This window comes from Sorghum bicolor, chromosome 1 (genome assembly GCF_000003195.3).
Source record: "Sorghum bicolor cultivar BTx623 chromosome 1, Sorghum_bicolor_NCBIv3, whole genome shotgun sequence".
NCBI classification, from domain to species: domain Eukaryota; kingdom Viridiplantae; phylum Streptophyta; class Magnoliopsida; order Poales; family Poaceae; genus Sorghum; species Sorghum bicolor.
The window spans coordinates 62,492,214-62,512,630 of record NC_012870.2 but is presented as its reverse complement, the minus strand read 5'-3'; the positions used below and the strand labels follow the sequence as shown (position 1 = coordinate 62,512,630).

Sequence of the window (20,417 nt, the reverse complement as noted above, 5' to 3'; positions counted from 1 at the left end):
TAGTTATTTTACAACCATTTGTCTTTGTAAGTAAAGAGAGCTATCTGCCAGATGAAAATCATAGTGCAAGTCATAGCTTGGATGGTAACGAAGAAACAGCTTGCAAACATCTACAAGAGGTGTGTCAGTTTCCCGAGAAGTTTGTTTATATGTTTTTTTTAAGGTGGGCGTGAGCTCCACCACAGCCTCGTCCTCTCCTTCCCGGTCGCTGGCAAGCCACAGGCAAGAGGAAGAGCTGTTACGAGAGGATATTAGTTCCCTCCAAATGAGAGCTCCTTAGTTTTATCATAGCATTAGCATAGACATACTTCTTAGCAATCAACACATTCGATTCTTTTGATATTAGTTCCTCCAAATGATAAGAGCCCTACAATACTTGTTTGTTTTACATAAACCATAGATATTAGTATGTATATCTATGAATTAATTTTTGTTATCCTAAACAACGAGCAGGATGAGGAAGGGCAGGCCCTATATATGGATTCCCCTTCGTTGTTTTCACATGCATCGAAAATACCAACCCTAGCGTTAGCAAGGGTTATCTACTAGCAGCAACATACGGACGACGTGGTAATATACTCGAACTTATGTACAGGATGATACCTTTGGCGTAACTTATTCATGAATTTATTGGTGCATGAAAGAAATAAATATTAAAGATTTCTTCTTGTTGACATTTTATCTTAATTAGCGGTATCACGGAAAGGTCTATCGATGCCATGCTCTCCGTGACTTTGTTAATTTCACGAACTTTGTTTTTTGATTAAATGTCACTTTAGCGTCAGTATTTAATTCACAGTATTGATATTTTATCATGTGCGATCTTTGTGTGTTAAGTATAAAATGTTAGTTATCCCGTAGCAACGCACGGGCATACTACCTAGTATGTATAATCTTTGCGTTGACACCATCCAAGTCTAGAACTGAAGAACCGAGCCAAATACATATATAAAACCCATAACGACTTACAATTTGAAACAGAGAAAGAATTTCCCAATAAAAAGTCCAATCCTTGTGAAACTGATCCCACAAAACCTCAGATGAGTCATGAGTGATGAAACTAAAACCAAACCTAAATGCAGATTCTTCGCTTGGACCTTGCTACATAACAAGATCCTAACGATTGACTAATAATCTGATAAAGCGACATTGGCCAGAGGCTTTTATATGTATGCCATTATAAAAGTTGGTAATTACTTATAAATTATTTAAAAAGTTGAGCTCTTATAGGTGTCATTGCTCCGAACACTTTGACCCTCTACGCCACTTCCGTCAAATTTGACTCTAACGGTGTTAAACTCCAGGTATGAAAAGTCAAAATATATATACCCTCATGTCTAAATATCCAATTAATTTTTTAAGCATCTTAATGATCTCAAATGAAAAAACTCAAAACTAGAAAGTTGTAGATCTCGTCGACGAGATCTACAATATTTATATAAAAATATTTTTATTTAATTTTGTATAAAAATATTTTTTCTAAGACATATTAATCATATGAAATCATATATTTTTGTATAGAATTCAATGAAAATAATTTTTTATATAAAACTTATAGATATTGTCGAGATGTACAACTTTGTAGTTCTGAGTTTTTTCATTTAAAGTCATTAAGATGCTCAAAAAAAGTTAATTACATATTCAGCATTGAGGGTATTTTTGACTTTTTACACTTGCGGTTTGACACCGTTAGAGCCAAATCTGACAGAAATGGCATGAAGGGCAAAAGAGTTTAGAGCAGTGGCACCTGTAAGAGCTCAACTTTTTTAATGGCTTATAGGTAATTACCAACTTTTATAATGGCATACATGTAAAAGCCTCAATTGGCCAAATGACCCTATTTGCAAGCTCTATGGAATTGATCTAGAAACTCTCATGCATTTGTGCAAGGATTGTATCTTCTCGAAGCAAGTATGGGTAATTTTGAAATCATGGTATGGCCTGTCTATCATTGACACTATTGGAGCTAATGGATCACTGCACAACTATGGCGAAGATGTTGGGTAAAGATAGATAGATCTCATCAGAGGAATTTTGACGGTTTAATGATCTATTTTTGGTGGAATATATGGAAAGAGAAATAAGAGAACTTTTTAGAACTAAAGTCTACAACCAAGAGAGGTGGCATTCTTATGCAAGGAGGAGATCGACCAATTTCAGCTGGCTACAAGACCAAATGTTGGAGCCAACCTATATAGTTCTTTATGCCCTAGGGAGTTTTTTCCTGCTCTGCCAGTCGGTAGCCGGCGACTTCGGTGTTGTCTTGTTTTGTTTAGCAGTCTTTTGGAGTAAGGGTGGTCATATTTTTTTTTCTGTTTCAGTGGGTTTTGAACTTAGTCTCGCAGTTTGTAAAGTAGTTTCTTTCCTTGTTTTTTCTCTTTTTCTTCGTCTAATAAAATCCAACAAATGCTTTTTGCCGTCGTTTGAAAAAAGTCATGAGTGATGACACACAACACTTTCGACATAACACATGATTGACAAGAGCCCGCAAACAGCATTCAGAAACAAAAATGAAATAAAATCTAGCATTGTATAGTCTGCGGAAAAATTATAATCTGACGAAAACCTTACATTTTTCGCCTACTTTATAATTTGTTATTAATTGAAGGAGTGAACAACGGTGCTGGGCAAATCCAACTCCAGCTCCTCACGCCTGCGATCCTAGCCAGATCCTAGGACGATTTCAGGCAACTAAACATTCAAAAACTGACCTAAATGAGTCATGGCTAAGTTGGGCTCCCAAACAAACACACCCGACAACTCCTCAGCTGCAGAGGCTGCACCGTAGTGAAGCTGTGGAGAGCTAGAGAGGCCTGATCGGCCTCATGGGCCAGCTTGCGAGGTGGAAGAGATTGGGAGTTTGTTTTTTAGGCAGTTGTGGATTAAAATAGGGAAAATATCACAAAATACTTCATTATACATGTATATGTACATACATTTATATATACTAAAGAGTATACCAAAAAAGTTGAGTGCCCCTGGTGGTGCCACATGCATGTCTCAAGACAAACGTTTATTAGTATCTTGTGTTATATATTAGCTCATATACATAGCTAATAAATGACTTTGATTGTAGAATAATTAAATAACAACTCGTGATTAAAAAAATTGTGAATCAGTGGTGCACACATCAAAAGTTCAAACACACACAGCAGGAACTGACATTGTCAGTTTGTCGCATAGATCATTACAGGATGAGAAGATGGGTACTCCACCTATTGCGCGCGCACACACACAAAAAAAAAAAAAAAACCGTACATAATCTTCACGCTGATACCATGGAAGTTTAGAACTGAAGAACTGAGCCAAATCCGTATAGAAAAGCCAGGACTTACAATTTAAAATGGAGGAAGAATTTCTCAATATAAGAGCCAAAAAAAACCTCAGATGATGAGTGATGACGCACCACTTTCCACATAACACATGATCGACAAGAGCCCCCAAACAGCATTCAGTAACAAAAAAAAAAGAAATCAAATCTAGTATTGTATATTTGTATAGTCTGCGAGAAAATTATATTCTGATGATAGCCTAACATTTTTCGCCTACTTTATTTATAATAATAATTGTTATAATTGTTAATCGAAGGAGGGAACAGCGGTGCTGGGCAAATCCAACTCCAGCTCCAGCTCCTCATGCCTGCGATCACCGCTAGCAACCTGCTTGTCCTGCTGCTTCCTCCCAAACAAACCGCCAAACCACCCAGCAGCGACCGGGACCTCCTCAACAACGATCGGCGCCGCCGGCGGCACTCCCAGGAAGCCAGGCGGCACGTACTGGGCAGCAGCAGGACCCTGTCCTCCTGCTGGGTGCTGCATCATCATCTGCAGGTCCTCCTCCAGCGGAGGCGCGGTGGTATCGACCATGGTGCGGTTGAGCACGATCCCGGCGCCCTCGATGAGCGCGAGCAACACGCCCCCGATCACCGCGCCCCTTCCGGCGGCTAGGGCGCCTTTGCGCAGGGCGAGGAGCCCCCCCGCGGCGGCGCCGGAGGCGATGGAGTTCCAGGGGTCCTCCTTCTTGCGGGCGTAGACGAGGGCGCAGTCGAAGGTGGAGAAGAGGCCGCCCCAGACGGCGAAGCTGCCCCCGAGGCGCGGCGCGTTCATGCGGACGGCCGTGGCGCCGCCCGCCAGGCGGTGCCCGTTGGGGGAGCCGTGGAGGCCCTTGGCGAAGTGGAAGAGGGAGCCGCCCACGGCTCCCATCCCGAAGGCGTTGCCGACGTCCTCCAGGATGCGGTCCGGGCACGGCTGCCGGTTCAAATCCGGCGAGCTCGTCATCGTCTCGCTCTGCGGCGGCGGCGGCCGAAACTTGGAGGACACGTTTGGTTGGGAGATCGCGAGTTGGGGACCAAGCACACGGGTTTTGTATGGATCCAAACTCCGGGGTCGATGGTGCTCTGCTGGGCCATGCGGGCATAATAATCAGATCGGCGATACGAGCCCATATTGCTCGTATTTATTTTTATTTTTAATTTTTATTTTTCCCTCAGATTGGGAATCATATACTGATAGTCATCAGAGACATATTCGAATACGGTTATGAATACGGATAAAGGGATGTTTAGTTCAAAAAAATGTAAAATACCAACTAATTTAAAATGATGGAATGCAAAATACAAAAAAATTTTAGGGTTATGTTTAGTTACATCCAAAATACATAATTTATTGTTCTTATGAGGGCCTCTTGAAACTCTTTTGGGCTTTTGTGGCCTCTTAGGGCAAAATTCAAAATAGTTTTTGCATTGTGTTTAATTCCATTTTGTAAAATGATGAATCAAAGTCTAAATTTTTTCGGAATAAAAGAGTAACTAAACACCCCCTAAATATATATGTGTCGAATATGGAATGAATCACATCGGGTACAAATATGATTTCTTCAGACATATATTGAGTAAAAGCAACATCCATACGGTCAAAAATGATTTTTAGAGCCTGCTATCAAAACTGTTCTATTAAATACATCCGTCACTAAAAAATAATTTTTAGATAGTTCTCTAAAGGCAAACGTCTCTAAAAATAACGGTATGTTAAGTAAACTGCTCTTGAAGGAAAATATAAAAGACCCCTGTAGGCTGTAGTTCTATAGTAGTGTTAAAGGATGAAACCACCCTAGTCCCTCGATTTAGGATTAGGATTTTTTTTCCACGTTCAACTTCCCGCTTGGTATCTGAATGGTAATGTTCCAAACATTAACTTAGACAAAAAAGTAGTTTATCATTGTAGCTGATTTTACTATATATCTAGACACTTTGTATCTAAATACGCAGTTAAAGCTACTGTATCTAAAAAACCAAAACATCTTAATTTGAAATACAGAGAATATTGATTTATACACTTATGCCCTGGTTGGAACATGGAATTTTTTTCTTCCTGAATCATTTAAAACAACAAATTATAGCTATAGCCTTTGAAAAAAAATATTATAACAAAGTAAATGGTAAATAGATTTCTTATTGGGCTTTCAATCAAAGAAATGTTTCCGAACAATTTATTTCTTTTGAGAGGAATCCCAACAATTTATTTAGAGAAGACTGTATATATGTTTCTTTTGTCTCAAATCCCTATGCTGAATAAAACATCTTGGAGGATTACAAAACAAATACTGTTTTTTTTTTGTCAACCGTGCTGGACCCAAAGCGCACCCGTGCAAAATCCAGAAGGACATGGTGGGGCCCAGCCCAAAGCCTCCAAGTCGAACGCTAAGACGCCACGTAGACACGTGCTCTCGTTCCCACTCTCCGCGCCGCCCGTGCCTTCCCATCGCCGGCTTGCCAGTCCCTCCGTCCAAGCCCGCCTCCGCCTAGGGTTTCTCCCGCCACGGCGAGGAGATGACCACGCCAGAGACGTCGCGGGAGCCCTGCCCGGACCGCATCCTCGACGACATCGGCGGCGCTTTCGGAATGGGCGCCGTAGGAGGCTCCCTCTTCCACTTCGTCAAGGGCCTCTACAACTCCCCCAACGGCCACCGCCTCGCGGGCGGCGCCACGTCCGCGCGCATGCTCGCGCCTCGCCTCGGCGGCAGCTTCGCCGTCTGGGGCGGCCTCTTCTCCACCTTCGACTGCGCCCTCGTCTACGCCCGCGCCAAGGAGGACCCCTGGAACTCCATCGCCGCCGGCGCCGCCACGGGTGGCCTGCTCGCCGTGCGACAGGGCCTCCCCGCTTCCGGCAGGTCCGCACTCGTTGGCGGCGCCCTCCTCGCGCTCATCGAGGGTGCCGGGATCATGCTCAACCGCATTGGGATGGCCCCGCCTCCGGAGGACCTGCAGTACCCCGGACAGGATCCCGGCCAGTATGCACCACCACCTGGTTTCCTGGGAGTGCCCCCGGCGCCGCCGATCGATGTTCAGGAGGTCCCGGTCACTGAGTCTGGCGGCCCGACTGGATGGTTTGGCGGTTGGTTCGGGAAGAAGCAGCAGGACACAGTTGCTGCTGGCGATCGCAACAAGTCGGAGGTGTTGGATGAGATGGATTTGCCAAGGACGGCCGTTCCCTCCTCCGACTACAAGTGAAAAAAGGTTAGCTTTTTTGTGTGTTCTATTTTGTTTGCTGCTGATTCCTTCAATTGTTGTCGATTTGATATAATTTTGTTGAATGTGGCCATTATTGTTCTTATGCATGTACTCTGTGGAAATGTAGTATACCTGGTACTGGTAGTTTTGACTTTTGAGTTACTTCTTTTGTTGATCAATGGATGCTGTGAGTACGAGGTTCTGTTGGATCAGTGTCATGAATTTATGATAGCTAAGCACATATATTTTCTCCACACAGCGATCCAGAGTGAAACATGCAAAGTGTTTTGATTCCTCTCCTTCCCAAGTAGCAGTTTTGTTGCAATTCTTGAGAAAATTTACACCAAGCTCATACAATTAACTGATTTGTGGTTTGTGCTGTAATTAATCCAGGACCATAATTGGTATGCCCACTGTTGTTCCAGTGCTGTATTTGTATGCTACACAGTTGTTGCCTAGGGCATGTTGAATGTTGATGCATACGGTGCAGTAGTGCACAGCATATTAGCAGGGAATTTTTGGCTACATGATGCGGGTTTTCCTCTTCTGCATTTAGTTTGTTGTCACAATGTATGTTAAGCAGAGGCAGAATTCTGCAACGTGATAATAACTATAGTCCATTTTATTTATTGGGTCATGCTCTATCTTTCCCTGGTCATCGCTGCTTGATGCTGCTGCTTAAACAACTAACCCCATTGGTTTGGTTTTTGTGCAATCATCCTGAACCCTAGTCATTGTCTAGCAGATTGTTCAGCTAGAGCGAGCCAATCATCCTTGTATCTCTGTTTCTGCTATTGATATTGCTACTATGGTTATTGGTTTTGTGACCTTTACGCATTGTGAACTTCAAAGGTTTACCCCACTAGAAGGTTGGGCCGAGGATATATGCTAGGAACGAGATTAGAAAAAAGGGGAAATGGAAAAGTAGTGACAACTGACAACACAGGATCTATATACCCTCTATAGTTTAACATGCCTGGCAAACTTTTGCTACTTAGTGTCAATTTCAGTCATATGTAAAAAAATTGCTTGCATATAGAGTATGGCTTTTCCTTTTGTGAGATTAGCATTCTTTGTGTTGTGCACTTTCGCCTGAAGAGAGTTTTTTCTAATATGCATATGAACTACTTAAACATGTATGGATTTTTATGTTAGTTATGTGTGGAGAAAGCACCTGCATTGAATTCTTCCAATGTTTTACATTGGCTCCATGATGCATGGACGTTGAACTCCTGTTTTAGGTACTTATATTGCCAAATAGTAAAAAACTGGAAGTTGTTGAAGTATATGTTCCATTAGAGAAAACCGGGGGTTGCATGATAGGTACACCATTTTTGAATAACCTGACAGGAACAGACATTTGTATGACTTGAACTACAAGGTCTAGTGATGCTGGTTTTTTAGTCTTTCTGTTTTTTGTAAGTATTATTAATCCCATTCAACAGTATACTGTTGTTAGGCATACAATATTCCAGAGGGTTACAAAGTGTGCTATGATGCTATTTTCAATTGTTGTATTGTTGTTTCTAAATTGCCTCCTTGTTCAGTTGATATTATTAGTAGCATGATGTGCAGATGATATCTGAAAATCTTAGTATCTACTGGAGTTTCAGGGACTTAATCTCCTGTTTCTCCTTCGTTCTTCCTTGCTCTGACCTGGCCACTTATAGAATTGCCAGTCCACCAAAGCACTAAATAGCTGGTCCCATGGTTTAGCTATACCAGCAGAATGGCTGGTTAAGCAGACATGGCTGGCCACCATTTAGTGTTTAAGCGGCATTTAAAAAAACTGAATGGCTGTTTAGGTGAACAATGGCTCCAAATAGTGATTTTTTAGGAAAGCGCTGCAAACAGGCTTCATTTTTAGAACTACTGTTGGCAATTTGTGTGTGTGTGTGTGTGTGTGTGTGTGTGTGTGTGTGGTGCAAGTGCAATCTGGCATGGACTCTGCAGCTGGTCAGCTCTCTTGGTTGCTATTTCTTGGATCAGGGATGATATTTCCCCATTCTGTAAGGTTTTGTATGTCAGCTTTTTCCCCTTAGCTATGAGAGTTCCATTCTTTCAATTGGATGCACTAATGATACATTCCTGTACTGTTGCTATAAATATGAATATGTTCCCTAATGCACACATTATTGTGTTGTCATATCCTGTGGTACTTTATATTTGTCTGCCAACTAGAATTCCATTATCTGAATTCTGAACATTACTAAATATTTTCAGAAGTTTCCAAGAAAATACAACACTTTATATTGAGAATATGGCTACATCTCCTGACCTATGCTTTTGCTGTAAATCAGTTGGCTGCCTTTGAGGAAGCAAAGTTGTAATGTGCAAGTGTAAGTAGTCTTTAAGGTGTGATGCCTGTCTGAATTGATTCTTCTTTGAGAAACGGTGACAGTATCCTCTGCATATACTGCTGTATTGTTCATTCATTCTAGTACACTGCAGTATTCTTGGTTGGTTATGCTGTAATTTTATATAAAAATGCAATGCCGTTGTCCTAATAATATCATATATGCTAATCAACTCCATGTTTTCCTGTTGTGAAGGTCAGATTATCCTACTACTTCTAAGGAGGGGCGTCAGAAGTTTTTGTGATGACTCCTTAGGCGGCCTGGCGACAGTAGAATTATAGAGCAAAATAAAGCGGAGTTCCTTGAGTTCCAGGACTCAGTTTTATCTGACAAAATTCACTAATGGGCTTCTAAATTGGGTAGTACAAGCTCGCGAGCTTTTGCTTAGTATACTGTACTGTGTCGTGTGCAAAGCACTTCATTCCATGTTTTGGTATATGAAGTGGTTCTGTTTTGAAGTGCGAGAAAGAGATCCACGTGCCTTTGAGAGATGGCAAAAACTGCTATGTACGTATTTACAGTGTTTAGAACATTGGATTAGAGGCATAACCGAGTAGTACTCGCTTAGGGTGGGTGAACGGTGAAGGCCGTGTGTGGCAGAGCTTTGAGAGCTCATTACCTGCTAAATCTAGGAGGAGCTCTGTCAAACAATTTTTTTTAGAGAAAAGTGATTTTCTCCCGGTTTGTGAAGTGATTATCTAAAACAAACTAGCAGGCTTAGCTTCTCCTAACTCTGTAAAGTGATTCTCTATCATCATTTTAAGAGTTTATTTATGGTAAAGAACCAAAGAGAATCACTTTCAGCCATAGAATCAATTCTCTTGTACAATCAGTTTTCTCAGAGAATTAGAATCATACTCTACCAAATAGGCCTGAACTAAATACATACCTGCAATTAAACGTGAGATCTCTAGACTATAGAACTCAAAATGTCTAGATTCAAATTTGCTCACAGTTATTTGGCTGCTGGCTCGCCGACTTGAACACAACCGATCTCAGACCTGAAAACAAAAAACAAAAAAAAAACTGACTTGTTATTCTTTTTCTGTTTTCTTAATTATAACATGACTTGGATAAGTACTAATTTGTTGGCCCTGTTTGGATCCATAAGTTAGAGTTAGATTTAGCTATTTGGAACTTAAATAGCCCTAAAGAATTCAAACATGAGGGTTATATTGGGGTTATTTGCATCTAACCCATACCCAAAAACTATCCCCCCAAAGAGGTGCTTATTTGGGCTATTTGGAGATATTTTAGGTGGGACCCACAGGGATGGCCTCCCATCTGTGCGACTGTGTCCGCAGGAAATCCCCACTCGCCTCCCCACCCGCGTCCGCGCCTCCACCTACGCATCCGTCGCCTCCGCGCCACACCCGCGTCGCAGGCCGCCTCCGCGCCGCGCCCGCATCCCAGGTCGCCCCCGCACCGCGTAGCCCGCCTCGCCGGACGTGCCTGCGTCCTAGGCCGCCTCCGTGCCCGCGTCCCAGGCCGCCTCCGTGCCCGCGTCGCCGCCCGCCCCCGCGCCGCGCAGCCCGCCTCGCCGCCCCCGTGCAGCCATCCAGAGGCAGATCCACCTCGCCGGCGCCTCCCAGCCAGAAGCGGAGGCAGATCCGCCGAGGAGTTCCTCAGAGCCGTGCTTTTCCTCCGACGCCACACTGAGCTCCTTCTCCCAGCCGCACGCGTCCAAGGAGATGGCTTCGACGCGTGGAGATGGCTTCGACGCGTGGGGCTCGCAGCCGCCGTTGAGCGAACTGTCGGATCTCGACCTCAACTCGTAAGTCCCGGCGGCGGAGGAGTTCCCGGGGATAGGGCTCTACGGAGCCGTCCTCCAGGGCGACGACGTCGACCTCTTCTCTGGCCGCTCCATGGGCTCTGGCCTCCCTCCTAATCGACCACAGCGAGCTGGAGTAGGAGACGCATGGGCAACCCCAGCAACACCCTGCGCTCGGCAAGTGAACTTTGTTGCTTGTATGGCTCTTCATAATTTTATTCGAGAGAGCAGAATTGCGGATAGGGAATTTGATGCCTGTAATGTGGATGAAAATTATAACCCAATGCCTAGTTCTTCTGCATCAACATGGCCAGAGGATGAACCTCTTGTTGAAGATATCAACATGAATGCCTTCCGTGATCAGTTAGCTGGTGCTTTGTTTAATTGTCTGTAATTTTTTTTTTGCTTCATTCAGGACGTGTATGTTTGAGTGAGACATCTCATTTGTATGGAGAAAATAAAATTTATCCTATGATGGATGCTTGATTTCTAAAGATGTTTGTTTTTGTCATTTCTGAGTGGAAAGTGGTCACACAACAGCTGGCCACATCAAATCCAGCTGCAAAGGAGCCCAATGATTGGAAAATTGTATTTATTGTCAATCTAACCTTTACATCCAAACACCTCTTCGGCTAGAGTTAGTTGAGGGTTAGTCATGAGCTACAAAATAACTCTAACCTTGGTTAGAGTATCCAAACATGGCCGTTAATTCGGGTACCAGTTCGGATAGAAACTGCTTGGCACCCGACCCGAGGCGAGGTGAATTCCGAACACCCACGGCCGCAGCCCCTATATATAAATTAATTTATTTATCAGGGCATATACTGTAATAATAAACGCGAGACGTCCAATTTTCCGCGAAACCGCATAGAGAATCACCACTTGCAGTTCCGATCGAAATCGATCCTGCACCGCCGCTGCCAGAGACAGAGAGCCGCCGCCCGCTGGTGCGCGATGAGCGAGGAGCAGCCATACTACCCTCCGATCCCAGACGACGGTTACAACTTCGTCGACGCCTTGGGCTTGGGGTTCGCGACGGGCTTGGCGGGCAGCTCCATCCTCGGCTTGTTCGGGGGCCTCCTCCGCCGCGGCGGCGGCGGCCTCGCCGGCGCGGCCCGGGCCGTCGGCGCTCGCGCGCCGCGCGGGGCCGGCACGCTGGCCGCCTACTTCGGCCTGTGCTCCGCCTTGGAGAGCGCCATATCCCTCGCGCGCCCGAATAAGGAGGACCTCTGGAACGGAGCCGCCGCCGCCGCCGTCTCCTGGGCAGTCCTCGGTGTGCGCCGGGGCGCGGCTGGCGCGGCCATCCTCGCGGCTGGCGCGGCCGACAACCTCGCAGATGGTCGCATCCCACTGCTGGACAAGCCGCGGCGTCAACCAGCCCAGCCCCAGCCTGCTGCGCCCGTGGCACCCGGCTTCTTGGGGGTCCCGCAGGGGCCGCCCATCGTGGTTGAGGAGGTCTCCGTCGACGGTGACGAGAGGCTGTGAGCTTCTAATCTAGCCGCGGCTCCGTCACAGCACTGGTAAATTAAGGCCTTGTATAGATCCGAAAAGATTTTGGATTTTGACACTGTAATATTTTTGTTTTATTTGACAAATATTGTCGAATTATAAAGTAACTAGGTTTAAAAGATTCGTCTCGTGATTTATACTGTGTAATTAGTTTTTATTTTCATCTATATTTAATGCTCCATATATATATATGTGTCGTAAGATTCGATATGACGAGTAATCTTGAAAATTTTTTGGTTTTTAGAGTGAACTAAACAAGGCCTAAGAGGAAGATCTGTCTTCGATTTGGTAATCTTTATTATTACATCTGCTAGCTATGTATGCGCTTTGTGAGTCTGATGATTGATCCTCAGGTCGCCAGGCTTAAGATATGAAAAATCTCTTTTGGCAACAGCTTATGAATCTGATATGATGATGAGGCTGCATGAGGTCCTGAACATTACTACTGCTCTAGTTATTATATATGTTATATAAGTTAGGCTACATGCAGGTGTTGCAAATATAGTGAAAATATGCAATATAGATTTACACATTTTCAGGATCTGGGCAAATATAATGAAAGGGCAAGGGCAATGTTTCTTGCTCAACTAAACATAGGGTGGATTTCAGGTGTCTTGATCATAATAAATATCACAATTTTGAATTTTCTACTATGGCTGAGACTCCGAACTTGCCGCTTTGGTGACTAGGCCCTCCGAGGGCAACCCTGGAATTGGGCCTCATACGTGGATTTGGCCCATAATCCCATACGGTGATAATCCCATGCTATGGCACGTCGTGTGCCCGAACTTGCGTTGTGGCAATTTTGAAAAAAAAAAAGAATCATGCATACTAGTCTTTACATATATACGAAGATATATAAAGATTTAAAAAAATATAAACTTTAATTATACTGCTTGAGTGAACATATAGTAGCACCAGAGTTCCAATGCTCATCACTGGAGCTGCACGTACCGAGCGTTTTTAGGGGGCACCAGATTTATCTAGTGTCCCCCACCGGAAGGTCACTGGAGAAATGAATATAGCCATTGGATTTCTCAACCGTAGAACCGCTGGTTTGACTTGGCCGAGCGAGTGTGCAGGTACCATATATTTCTCCGTTGGTGGCAATGTGGCATTTAAGTGAGCTTAGCGCTTCGATGTTTAAATTTTAGATTTAATCTGAACCGTTAATATGTGTGGTGTATATATTTCAGTGGTGCTTCTCCAATCTCACTTGACTTTCTAGACGATATGTAGAAGATGTTTTTAGCCGGCCCAACGCAGCTGGTTTTTTAGAGAGCTCTATAAATAGACGTTGGCCGGTCCTTCTAGGGTCTCTCTAGGTATTCTAAGTGATCTAACATTTGTGTGAGCTCTCAAGAACACCACCCACTCATCTCATTGCTATTTGCTTGATTAAACTTGAAATTGGGGGAGATCTTGTGTATTTGCTACTAATTGATTTGCATCTAGTGGTACTAATTCATAAGTTGGGTTGTAAATTTCTTGTTACCATTGGTGCAGAGGTTGCCACCACCTAGATAGCTTGGAGCAACGACAATCGTTGAGGGGCTTATGGTGATTGTATGCCACCTTCAATCAGTGATTATAAGGGTCTCTTATGCTTGTTGTGTTTAGCTCTTGGGGCACCTAAGTTATAGATCAAGCTTCAACACAGCTTGTTAGAACATGGATCACTCATCACCATGAGACTCATCAAAACGAGGATGACGTAGGTTACCAACAAGCAACCAAACCTTGGTGATAAATCTTGTGTATACCTATTATCCAGCTCGGTTTACTACTCACAGTTGTGCTTTCTTTCATCTGTTGCTTGTGTATGGTAGTTGTTTGTAGTTGTAGCTCACTAGTGTAGTTGTAGCTCTAGTGGTACAGTAGCTAGCTTTAGTTGCTCATTAGTTTAGCTCTCTAGTGTAATTTGTTAGTTGCTAGCCTGCTTTAGTAGTGGAATGAACTTGCCACTAGAATTACTAGTATAGTGCCCATGCTAACGTCACGGCGGCATTTCAAGGATGCACATAAAAAAACAATATTTTTTTTGCCCATGGTAACGCTACAATTACGTTGAACCATGCAAATTAAAATAACCAAGAGACACACCAACAGTATCAGGATGAGAAGCACCACACTACTACTCCAGAACTGCCCTTGCCTCAAACAACTGTGTCGCCTCATCTACTGATATACATAGCAGCTAGGAAAAGTAGTGGCTATTTAGGCTTTGTTGCGTTACTAAGTAGTTTCCTCTAGTATTTGTTAGTTTGCATTGAAATTTTTTATTCACTATCCTCTCTAGCCATCTAGATCCTTTCACCACCTTGCTTCCTCTAGTGCATAGCCATGGCGTGGGCAAGCCGCTTGGCACTCTAGCCACCATGCGTGGTTGCACTATCGCCCCCTCTAGCCCCAACATACACACGTCGAACCATCTGCTCAAGTAGTAGGCCGCCGTAGTCTACATGCGTGTCTGTGACCCAAGGGTGATGTCGTAGCCTGCCTCTCCAAATCCAGTCGATGACCCACCTCTTGACGATGCTACCAACCGAAGAAGTTCCTTTTGAATCCATGTCCTTGCACCAAGGACACTTTCTCGTGCAGCTGTCAAAGCAAAAAATTGTATCCATCATCGGTACCTATTGTGGAAGTAAAAACTATGTAGGGCAAATAGCCACCAAACTAGGATCTTGGTGATTGAGTGACAACATGATCATTGGCACTAAAGTTGTGCACTAATATATATAAACTATTTTTTAGTCATATGGATGCATAATGGACTTGGACAAAGCAAAGTGAGAACTGAGAAGTGATCAACACCTTAAGCAAAGAACAAGAAGCTACTTTAAACATAATCGAACACATATAAGAAGTCTATAACATCAAGTGAAATAAAGCCAGATCGATGAGAGGACGCAGAGGGACAAAACCGTGCACTGCATGCGCGCAGCACCAGAATTGTGTGCACCGGAGTGCAAGCATTAGAGAGTAGAAACATTATTGCCCACATGAAGCACAGAAAAAAAACTAAGAGAAAGAGTTGCCGAAGAACCCTAACAAAAGGTGGTTACCCAACATGAAGTACGTGTTGCCAGGGAAGCCTGGAAAAGAGGCATCATCATTTAAATACTAGCTACCATTATTGCATCAGAATTCACCCAACAGAAGAAGAAAGAGAACCGCAACATGTATACAGCATTTCACAGCAAACGGATGGCTCCCTGACACCAATAATATAGCTTGCCAAGCAGCATTGTTCCCTCTGAAAGCGAGGCTCCGACCGTGTGTGTTGACAAAATATGCCAAGAGCTCGTCTGTACTATGGTGTGTATCGATCGATCGGTACGGTGGCCGTTTTTGTAAGCTATAGCCAAACAAAATTATGGCCTAATAATATACTTCTTTCATCCCAACACAAAATCATCATCTTAAATCAAAGTATGTACCAATTTTATAGGAAAAGCTAATAATATTCATGATACCAAATAAATATATTGTGAAAAAATATAGGTCACAAAATATCTAGTATTACTAACTTAATGTCATATAATATAGGTGGTTTTTTTTATAAATTGATCGGACTTAAATAATTTGGTTTAAAATGAATCTAATTTAATTTAGAACAGAGAAGGGAGTACCAAGATAAATCAAATGGGCAGATTGACCATGCATGAGTAGTATGGTCAGATATTGTTTCCTGTCGATCATGGCCGACGGTTTTCTAAGTGACAGATAGTTTATGGCTAGAATGACATAGCCTTCGCAGAGTTTTCGGGACAAGAATGAAGCAAGATATCTTAGTAACTTTTAACACATGTTTAGTTCGAAAACATATAGTATATTTGGTTCAGGGACCATGAGAAATAGAATGACATGGTCTTGGTTTCAAAGGTGTTTAGTTCAATCAAGTAGGATGGGGATATCCTTCTCAGAATATTTCGTGAATAAGCTCTTAATTAAATTAGGTATACTTCTCGTGACCAGAAACGATGGGATGAGGTGGAATGAGGGGCCCTTTGAGCCCTTGCAATCCCAGAAAAGAGGCTCATAGGACCTGCATGTCAAATTTACCATACAAAACCTTTTGTTCCCAAACCAAACAAAAAACAGGGGGCGCCCTATCCCCTTCAAACCAAATGTAAAACTAGGCTAGTATCATTCCAAAAAGCTAGGTTGGGTCCATTCCATCCCACCATGACTCTGAACCAAACACACATAGAGGACATAATCACCCCCAATATTTTCTTAGTGTGTGTGTTTTTTCTCAACATAGAGGATGGAATCATCCTAAGAGACAACTACATCATCACAAACCAAAGGAACGGACTTGTCTCCTGATGCCGTATTTTTTATATGTGCGTCTTTTTTCTTTGTCTTCTTCCTCAAGAGTGGTCGATGGCTCCCTAGAACAAAGCTTTTGCCCTGGTGTGCGCGCACTTACTCAGCTCCAATGCTCAAGTGTGTAACAAGCTCGGACTTAGCATGTAGGGCATGCAGTGTTGGTGTCGACTGTGGCAGAAAGAGGGGGGGAGCACTCGGTCTAGCTAGGGTTGGGATCACGCAACTAAGCACACTAGACGGGGGTGGGGGATGACATGTGGATCCCACTTGAAAGATATCTAAGGCATCTCAAACAGTGATGTATCCTCTCAGTCCCTATCCCTATAACCAAATACATAACATGAATGTCTCTACTCTCTCAACAAACATAGAAATAAAAGTATAAAACCATCATGTTAGAAAGGTAGAATATCTCTGCCCCACTCCTTGTCCCAAAACCTAGATTGTTGGTCACTCTACTAAAAATACTATTCAGATATGTAGAGGCCGCCACTGTTGTAAACAAAAACTCTTTAGTGGTACGTACATGCCTCTTATACTGACGGGCCAAACTTAAATGGAAATTTGACACCGACTATATATTAATATATTTTATTATGCGTGCCTTCTTAATTGTTTTGTGAATATCTTTATAAAAGTGTCGGTTGCGCTGCTGTTGGTAATGAACTGAGCTAACAACCTTTTCTCTCTTGCTCGCCTATATATTAAATTTTGTCACGAGCGGTCAGTAAGTCATAGCGAGGAATCCATCTTACCTACTGGATCGCATCGCAGAGAGCTGAAAAGCTGCAATTTGCTCAACATTGAAATGCCCCGGGCTCTATACATTGGTTGGTTGCTCTCTGTTGACTTCAGAAAAGTTTTTTTAAAAGAAAATCAGAAAGGTTGGACGACGGCCCAGCAAAATCGAACATATACAAACATATATAAATACATTGCATCGTACGTTCATTCGTGGATACATAAAATGGAATTCTTCTACGTATACATACGCACACATCTATATACGGTACGTACGGTGGATAGTCTCAAACGACCACTGAATGATTGATGAGAAACGTGAGAAAGGATGGATGAACAAGCAGCAGGAAGTCCGATAGCTTATGCATGCATCTTCCTAGCTGTGGCTGTGCGTGCGATCAAACGTCGCAACTAGCACCAACAGCATCTTCTCACCTCACTCATTTAAACATGGCGAGTGACGTGCTCGTCCGTCGCCATCACGGACACGGATCGATCGTACCACCACACCACACCAAGCAGATGCATGGTAAGAGATACCGTTGCATCGCATCGCATCGGCCGGGCCTCTCTGTAAGCTAGATCGTCCTCGGCGCCGTCGCTTTCCACCTTCCCCTCCCCTCCGTCACCAACCACGGTTGCTTCAGGGGCGGAGCAATGCGGCGAGACAAGGATCTGCGCCCGCCATGGACAGGCACACACCAGATAGATTCAGAGGGAGGTGGAGCGGCGCCATCACCACCACCTCCGTCACGCACGCGATTTCTTCCTTTTTTTTTTCAAATCGATTAGTAGTTCAGCTCGAGTCCTCGTTACGCAACTCAGCTCAACCAACCGGCGTCGGCCAGCTGATGAGTGATCGATCGAGCTGCATGTCTGGCCGGCCGCGCCGCGCCTGGTGTGACGTGCCATCTCCATGGCCATGGCCATCTCTCTCCCCCCCTGCCTGCTTCTTGGCCTTTTATTCGCCCTGCCTCTAGCTTCTTCCTCCAGGATCGGAATCGGATCTTGGTGCTTCCCAAGCTAGTTAGCAAGCAGCAGCCGTGCTAGCTGGTGTTACTGCTACGTTCTTGCAGAGGCCGCCGCCGGCCGGCCGGCTCCTCGCTCATCCACCGACGATGGGGCTCCGCGACTCCTCCGTGCTGCTGGCCGCTCTGTCCCTCGCGCTCGCCTACTGCTCCGTTTCAGGTTCGTCGCCATTAATTCCTCTGAAAATTAAACCTTAATTGTTTCATTCTTCTATTAAATTGCCAGTAATGGACGATCGATGCTCATCATGTCTCTTGTCGTCGTCTTCCTCGGTCGGTCGATCGCCTGGCTCCATCTCGATGCATGGCGGCTTTGGACTTGCAGTGGTGGCCTACGATCCCCTGGACCCTCGGGGCAACATCACGATAAAGTGGGACGTGATCTCATGGACGCCCGACGGGTACGTGGCGATGGTGACGATGAGCAACTACCAGATGTACCGGCACATCATGTCCCCGGGCTGGACGGTGGGCTGGTCGTGGGCGAAGAAGGAGGTGATCTGGTCCATCGTCGGCGCGCAGGCCACGGAGCAGGGCGACTGCTCCAAGTTCAAAGGCGGCATCCCTCACTGCTGCAAGCGCACCCCCGCCGTGGTCGACCTCCTCCCCGGGGTGCCCTACAACCAGCAGATCGCCAACTGCTGCAAGGCCGGCGTCGTGTCGGCGTACGGCCAGGACCAGGCCGGCTCCGTCTCCGCGTTCCAGGTCTCCGTCGGCCTCGCCGGCACCACCAACAAGACGGTCAAGCTCCCCAAGAACTTCACCCTCATGGGTCCGGGGCCAGGGTACACCTGCGGGCCGGCGACCGTCGTCCCGTCCACCGTGTACTGGACGCCCGACCACCGGCGACGGACGCAGGCGCTCATGACCTGGACCGTCACCTGCACCTACTCGCAGCAGCTGGCGTCCAAGTACCCGTCCTGCTGCGTCTCCTTCTCCTCCTTCTACAACGACACCATCGTGCCCTGCGCCAAGTGCGCCTGCGGCTGCGGCCATGGCGGCCACGCCGGACCGGGAGGCTGCATCGAGGGGGACTCCAAGCGCGCGCTGTCGCCGGGAGTGAACACGCCGCGGAAGGACGGGCAGGCGCTGCTGCAGTGCACGCCGCACATGTGCCCTGTCCGTGTGCACTGGCATGTCAAGCTCAACTACAAGGACTACTGGCGCGCCAAGATCGCCATCACCAACTTCAACTACAGGATGAACTACACGCAGTGGACGCTGGTGGCGCAGCACCCAAACCTGGACAATGTCACCGAGGTCTTCAGCTTCCAGTACAAGCCGCTGCTACCATACGGCAGCATCAGTGAGTAGCAGCTAGCAGACTGTTGTGTTCTTGATCGATCATCATATATGCATGCATGATGCAAGTGCCAAACCCAGGTTAATTACACAATGTGATTGATTGATTATACATGCATTCATGTATGCAGATGACACTGGCATGTTCTACGGGCTCAAGTTCTACAACGATTTTCTGATGGAGGCCGGGCCGTTCGGGAACGTGCAGTCGGAGGTGCTCATGCGCAAGGACGCCAGGACATTCACCTTCAGCCAGGGATGGGCCTTCCCGCGCAAGATCTACTTCAACGGCGACGAGTGCAAGATGCCGCCGCCGGACTCGTACCCGTACCTGCCCAACGCCGCGCCCGTCGCCGCCTCGCAGCTGGTCGTGTCCGCCGCCGCCTCAGCGTTCCTACTGGCGCTGCTCCTGGTGGCATGACCGATCAGGGCCTCCATTTCTTCTTCCTTTAATTTGTTTCCCTTCCACCTCTCATCCGTCGCCGTCTTCATCAATCCCATTCCCGTGGGCAGGCAGGGGGCAGCAGAGCAGAGTAGGCAGGGCATATTGGTTGCCAAGACTTCAACACTTGGGTTTTGCTTCGCTTAATTGCTTCGTCAGAGGGAAACTGTCATGTACTGTATGTAATGTAACTTCCCAGTTGCAGGTCGTCAGATGGCAAGACAATCAGGCTGGCAGACTTTTTGGGTCTGCAACTACTATTAGAGAGCCTGCCTGAGCGAGAGAGAGAAAAAAAAGCAGACATATAGAGCACACATGATTTCTGTGATTTCGTACTGTATACATAATCCAGATACTCTGTTCGAATGATATATGAATCAACATACTGAACATCAGGATGCTTTTCTGAACCAAACACATA

General features: G+C 45.3%; 4 protein-coding genes across 5 annotated transcripts; 3 read left to right on the top strand and 1 right to left on the bottom strand.

Annotated features, from left to right (window-relative positions):
- LOC8069836 (mitochondrial import inner membrane translocase subunit TIM17-1) lies at positions 3,522-4,535 on the bottom strand. Its single transcript, XM_002465084.2, has one exon. The coding sequence runs from the start codon at positions 4,275-4,277 to the stop codon at positions 3,579-3,581; it is 699 nt and encodes a 232-aa protein (XP_002465129.1). The 5' UTR covers positions 4,278-4,535; the 3' UTR covers positions 3,522-3,578.
- LOC8069835 (mitochondrial import inner membrane translocase subunit TIM17-1) lies at positions 5,828-9,569 on the top strand. Of its 2 annotated transcripts, none has more exons than XM_021451594.1 (2): positions 5,828-6,514; positions 9,066-9,569. In XM_021451594.1, exon 1 carries the CDS (start codon positions 5,828-5,830, stop codon positions 6,506-6,508), a length of 681 nt encoding a protein of 226 aa, XP_021307269.1. In that variant the 3' UTR covers positions 6,509-6,514; positions 9,066-9,569. The 2 variants fall into 2 exon arrangements, with proteins under 2 accessions (XP_021307269.1, XP_002467691.1); XM_002467646.2 differs by having other exon boundaries at positions 9,061-9,569.
- On the top strand, positions 10,138-11,070 carry LOC110432364 (vegetative cell wall protein gp1-like). The gene is made up of 3 exons (XM_021452609.1): positions 10,138-10,278; positions 10,353-10,639; positions 11,052-11,070. Exons 1-3 carry the CDS (start codon positions 10,138-10,140, stop codon positions 11,068-11,070), a joined length of 447 nt encoding a protein of 148 aa, XP_021308284.1.
- On the top strand, positions 17,787-20,411 carry LOC8070042 (COBRA-like protein 5). Its single transcript, XM_002467644.2, has 3 exons — positions 17,787-18,412; positions 18,578-19,558; positions 19,686-20,411. The coding sequence occupies exons 1-3, from the start codon at positions 18,343-18,345 to the stop codon at positions 19,973-19,975; spliced, it is 1,341 nt and encodes a 446-aa protein (XP_002467689.1). The 5' UTR covers positions 17,787-18,342; the 3' UTR covers positions 19,976-20,411.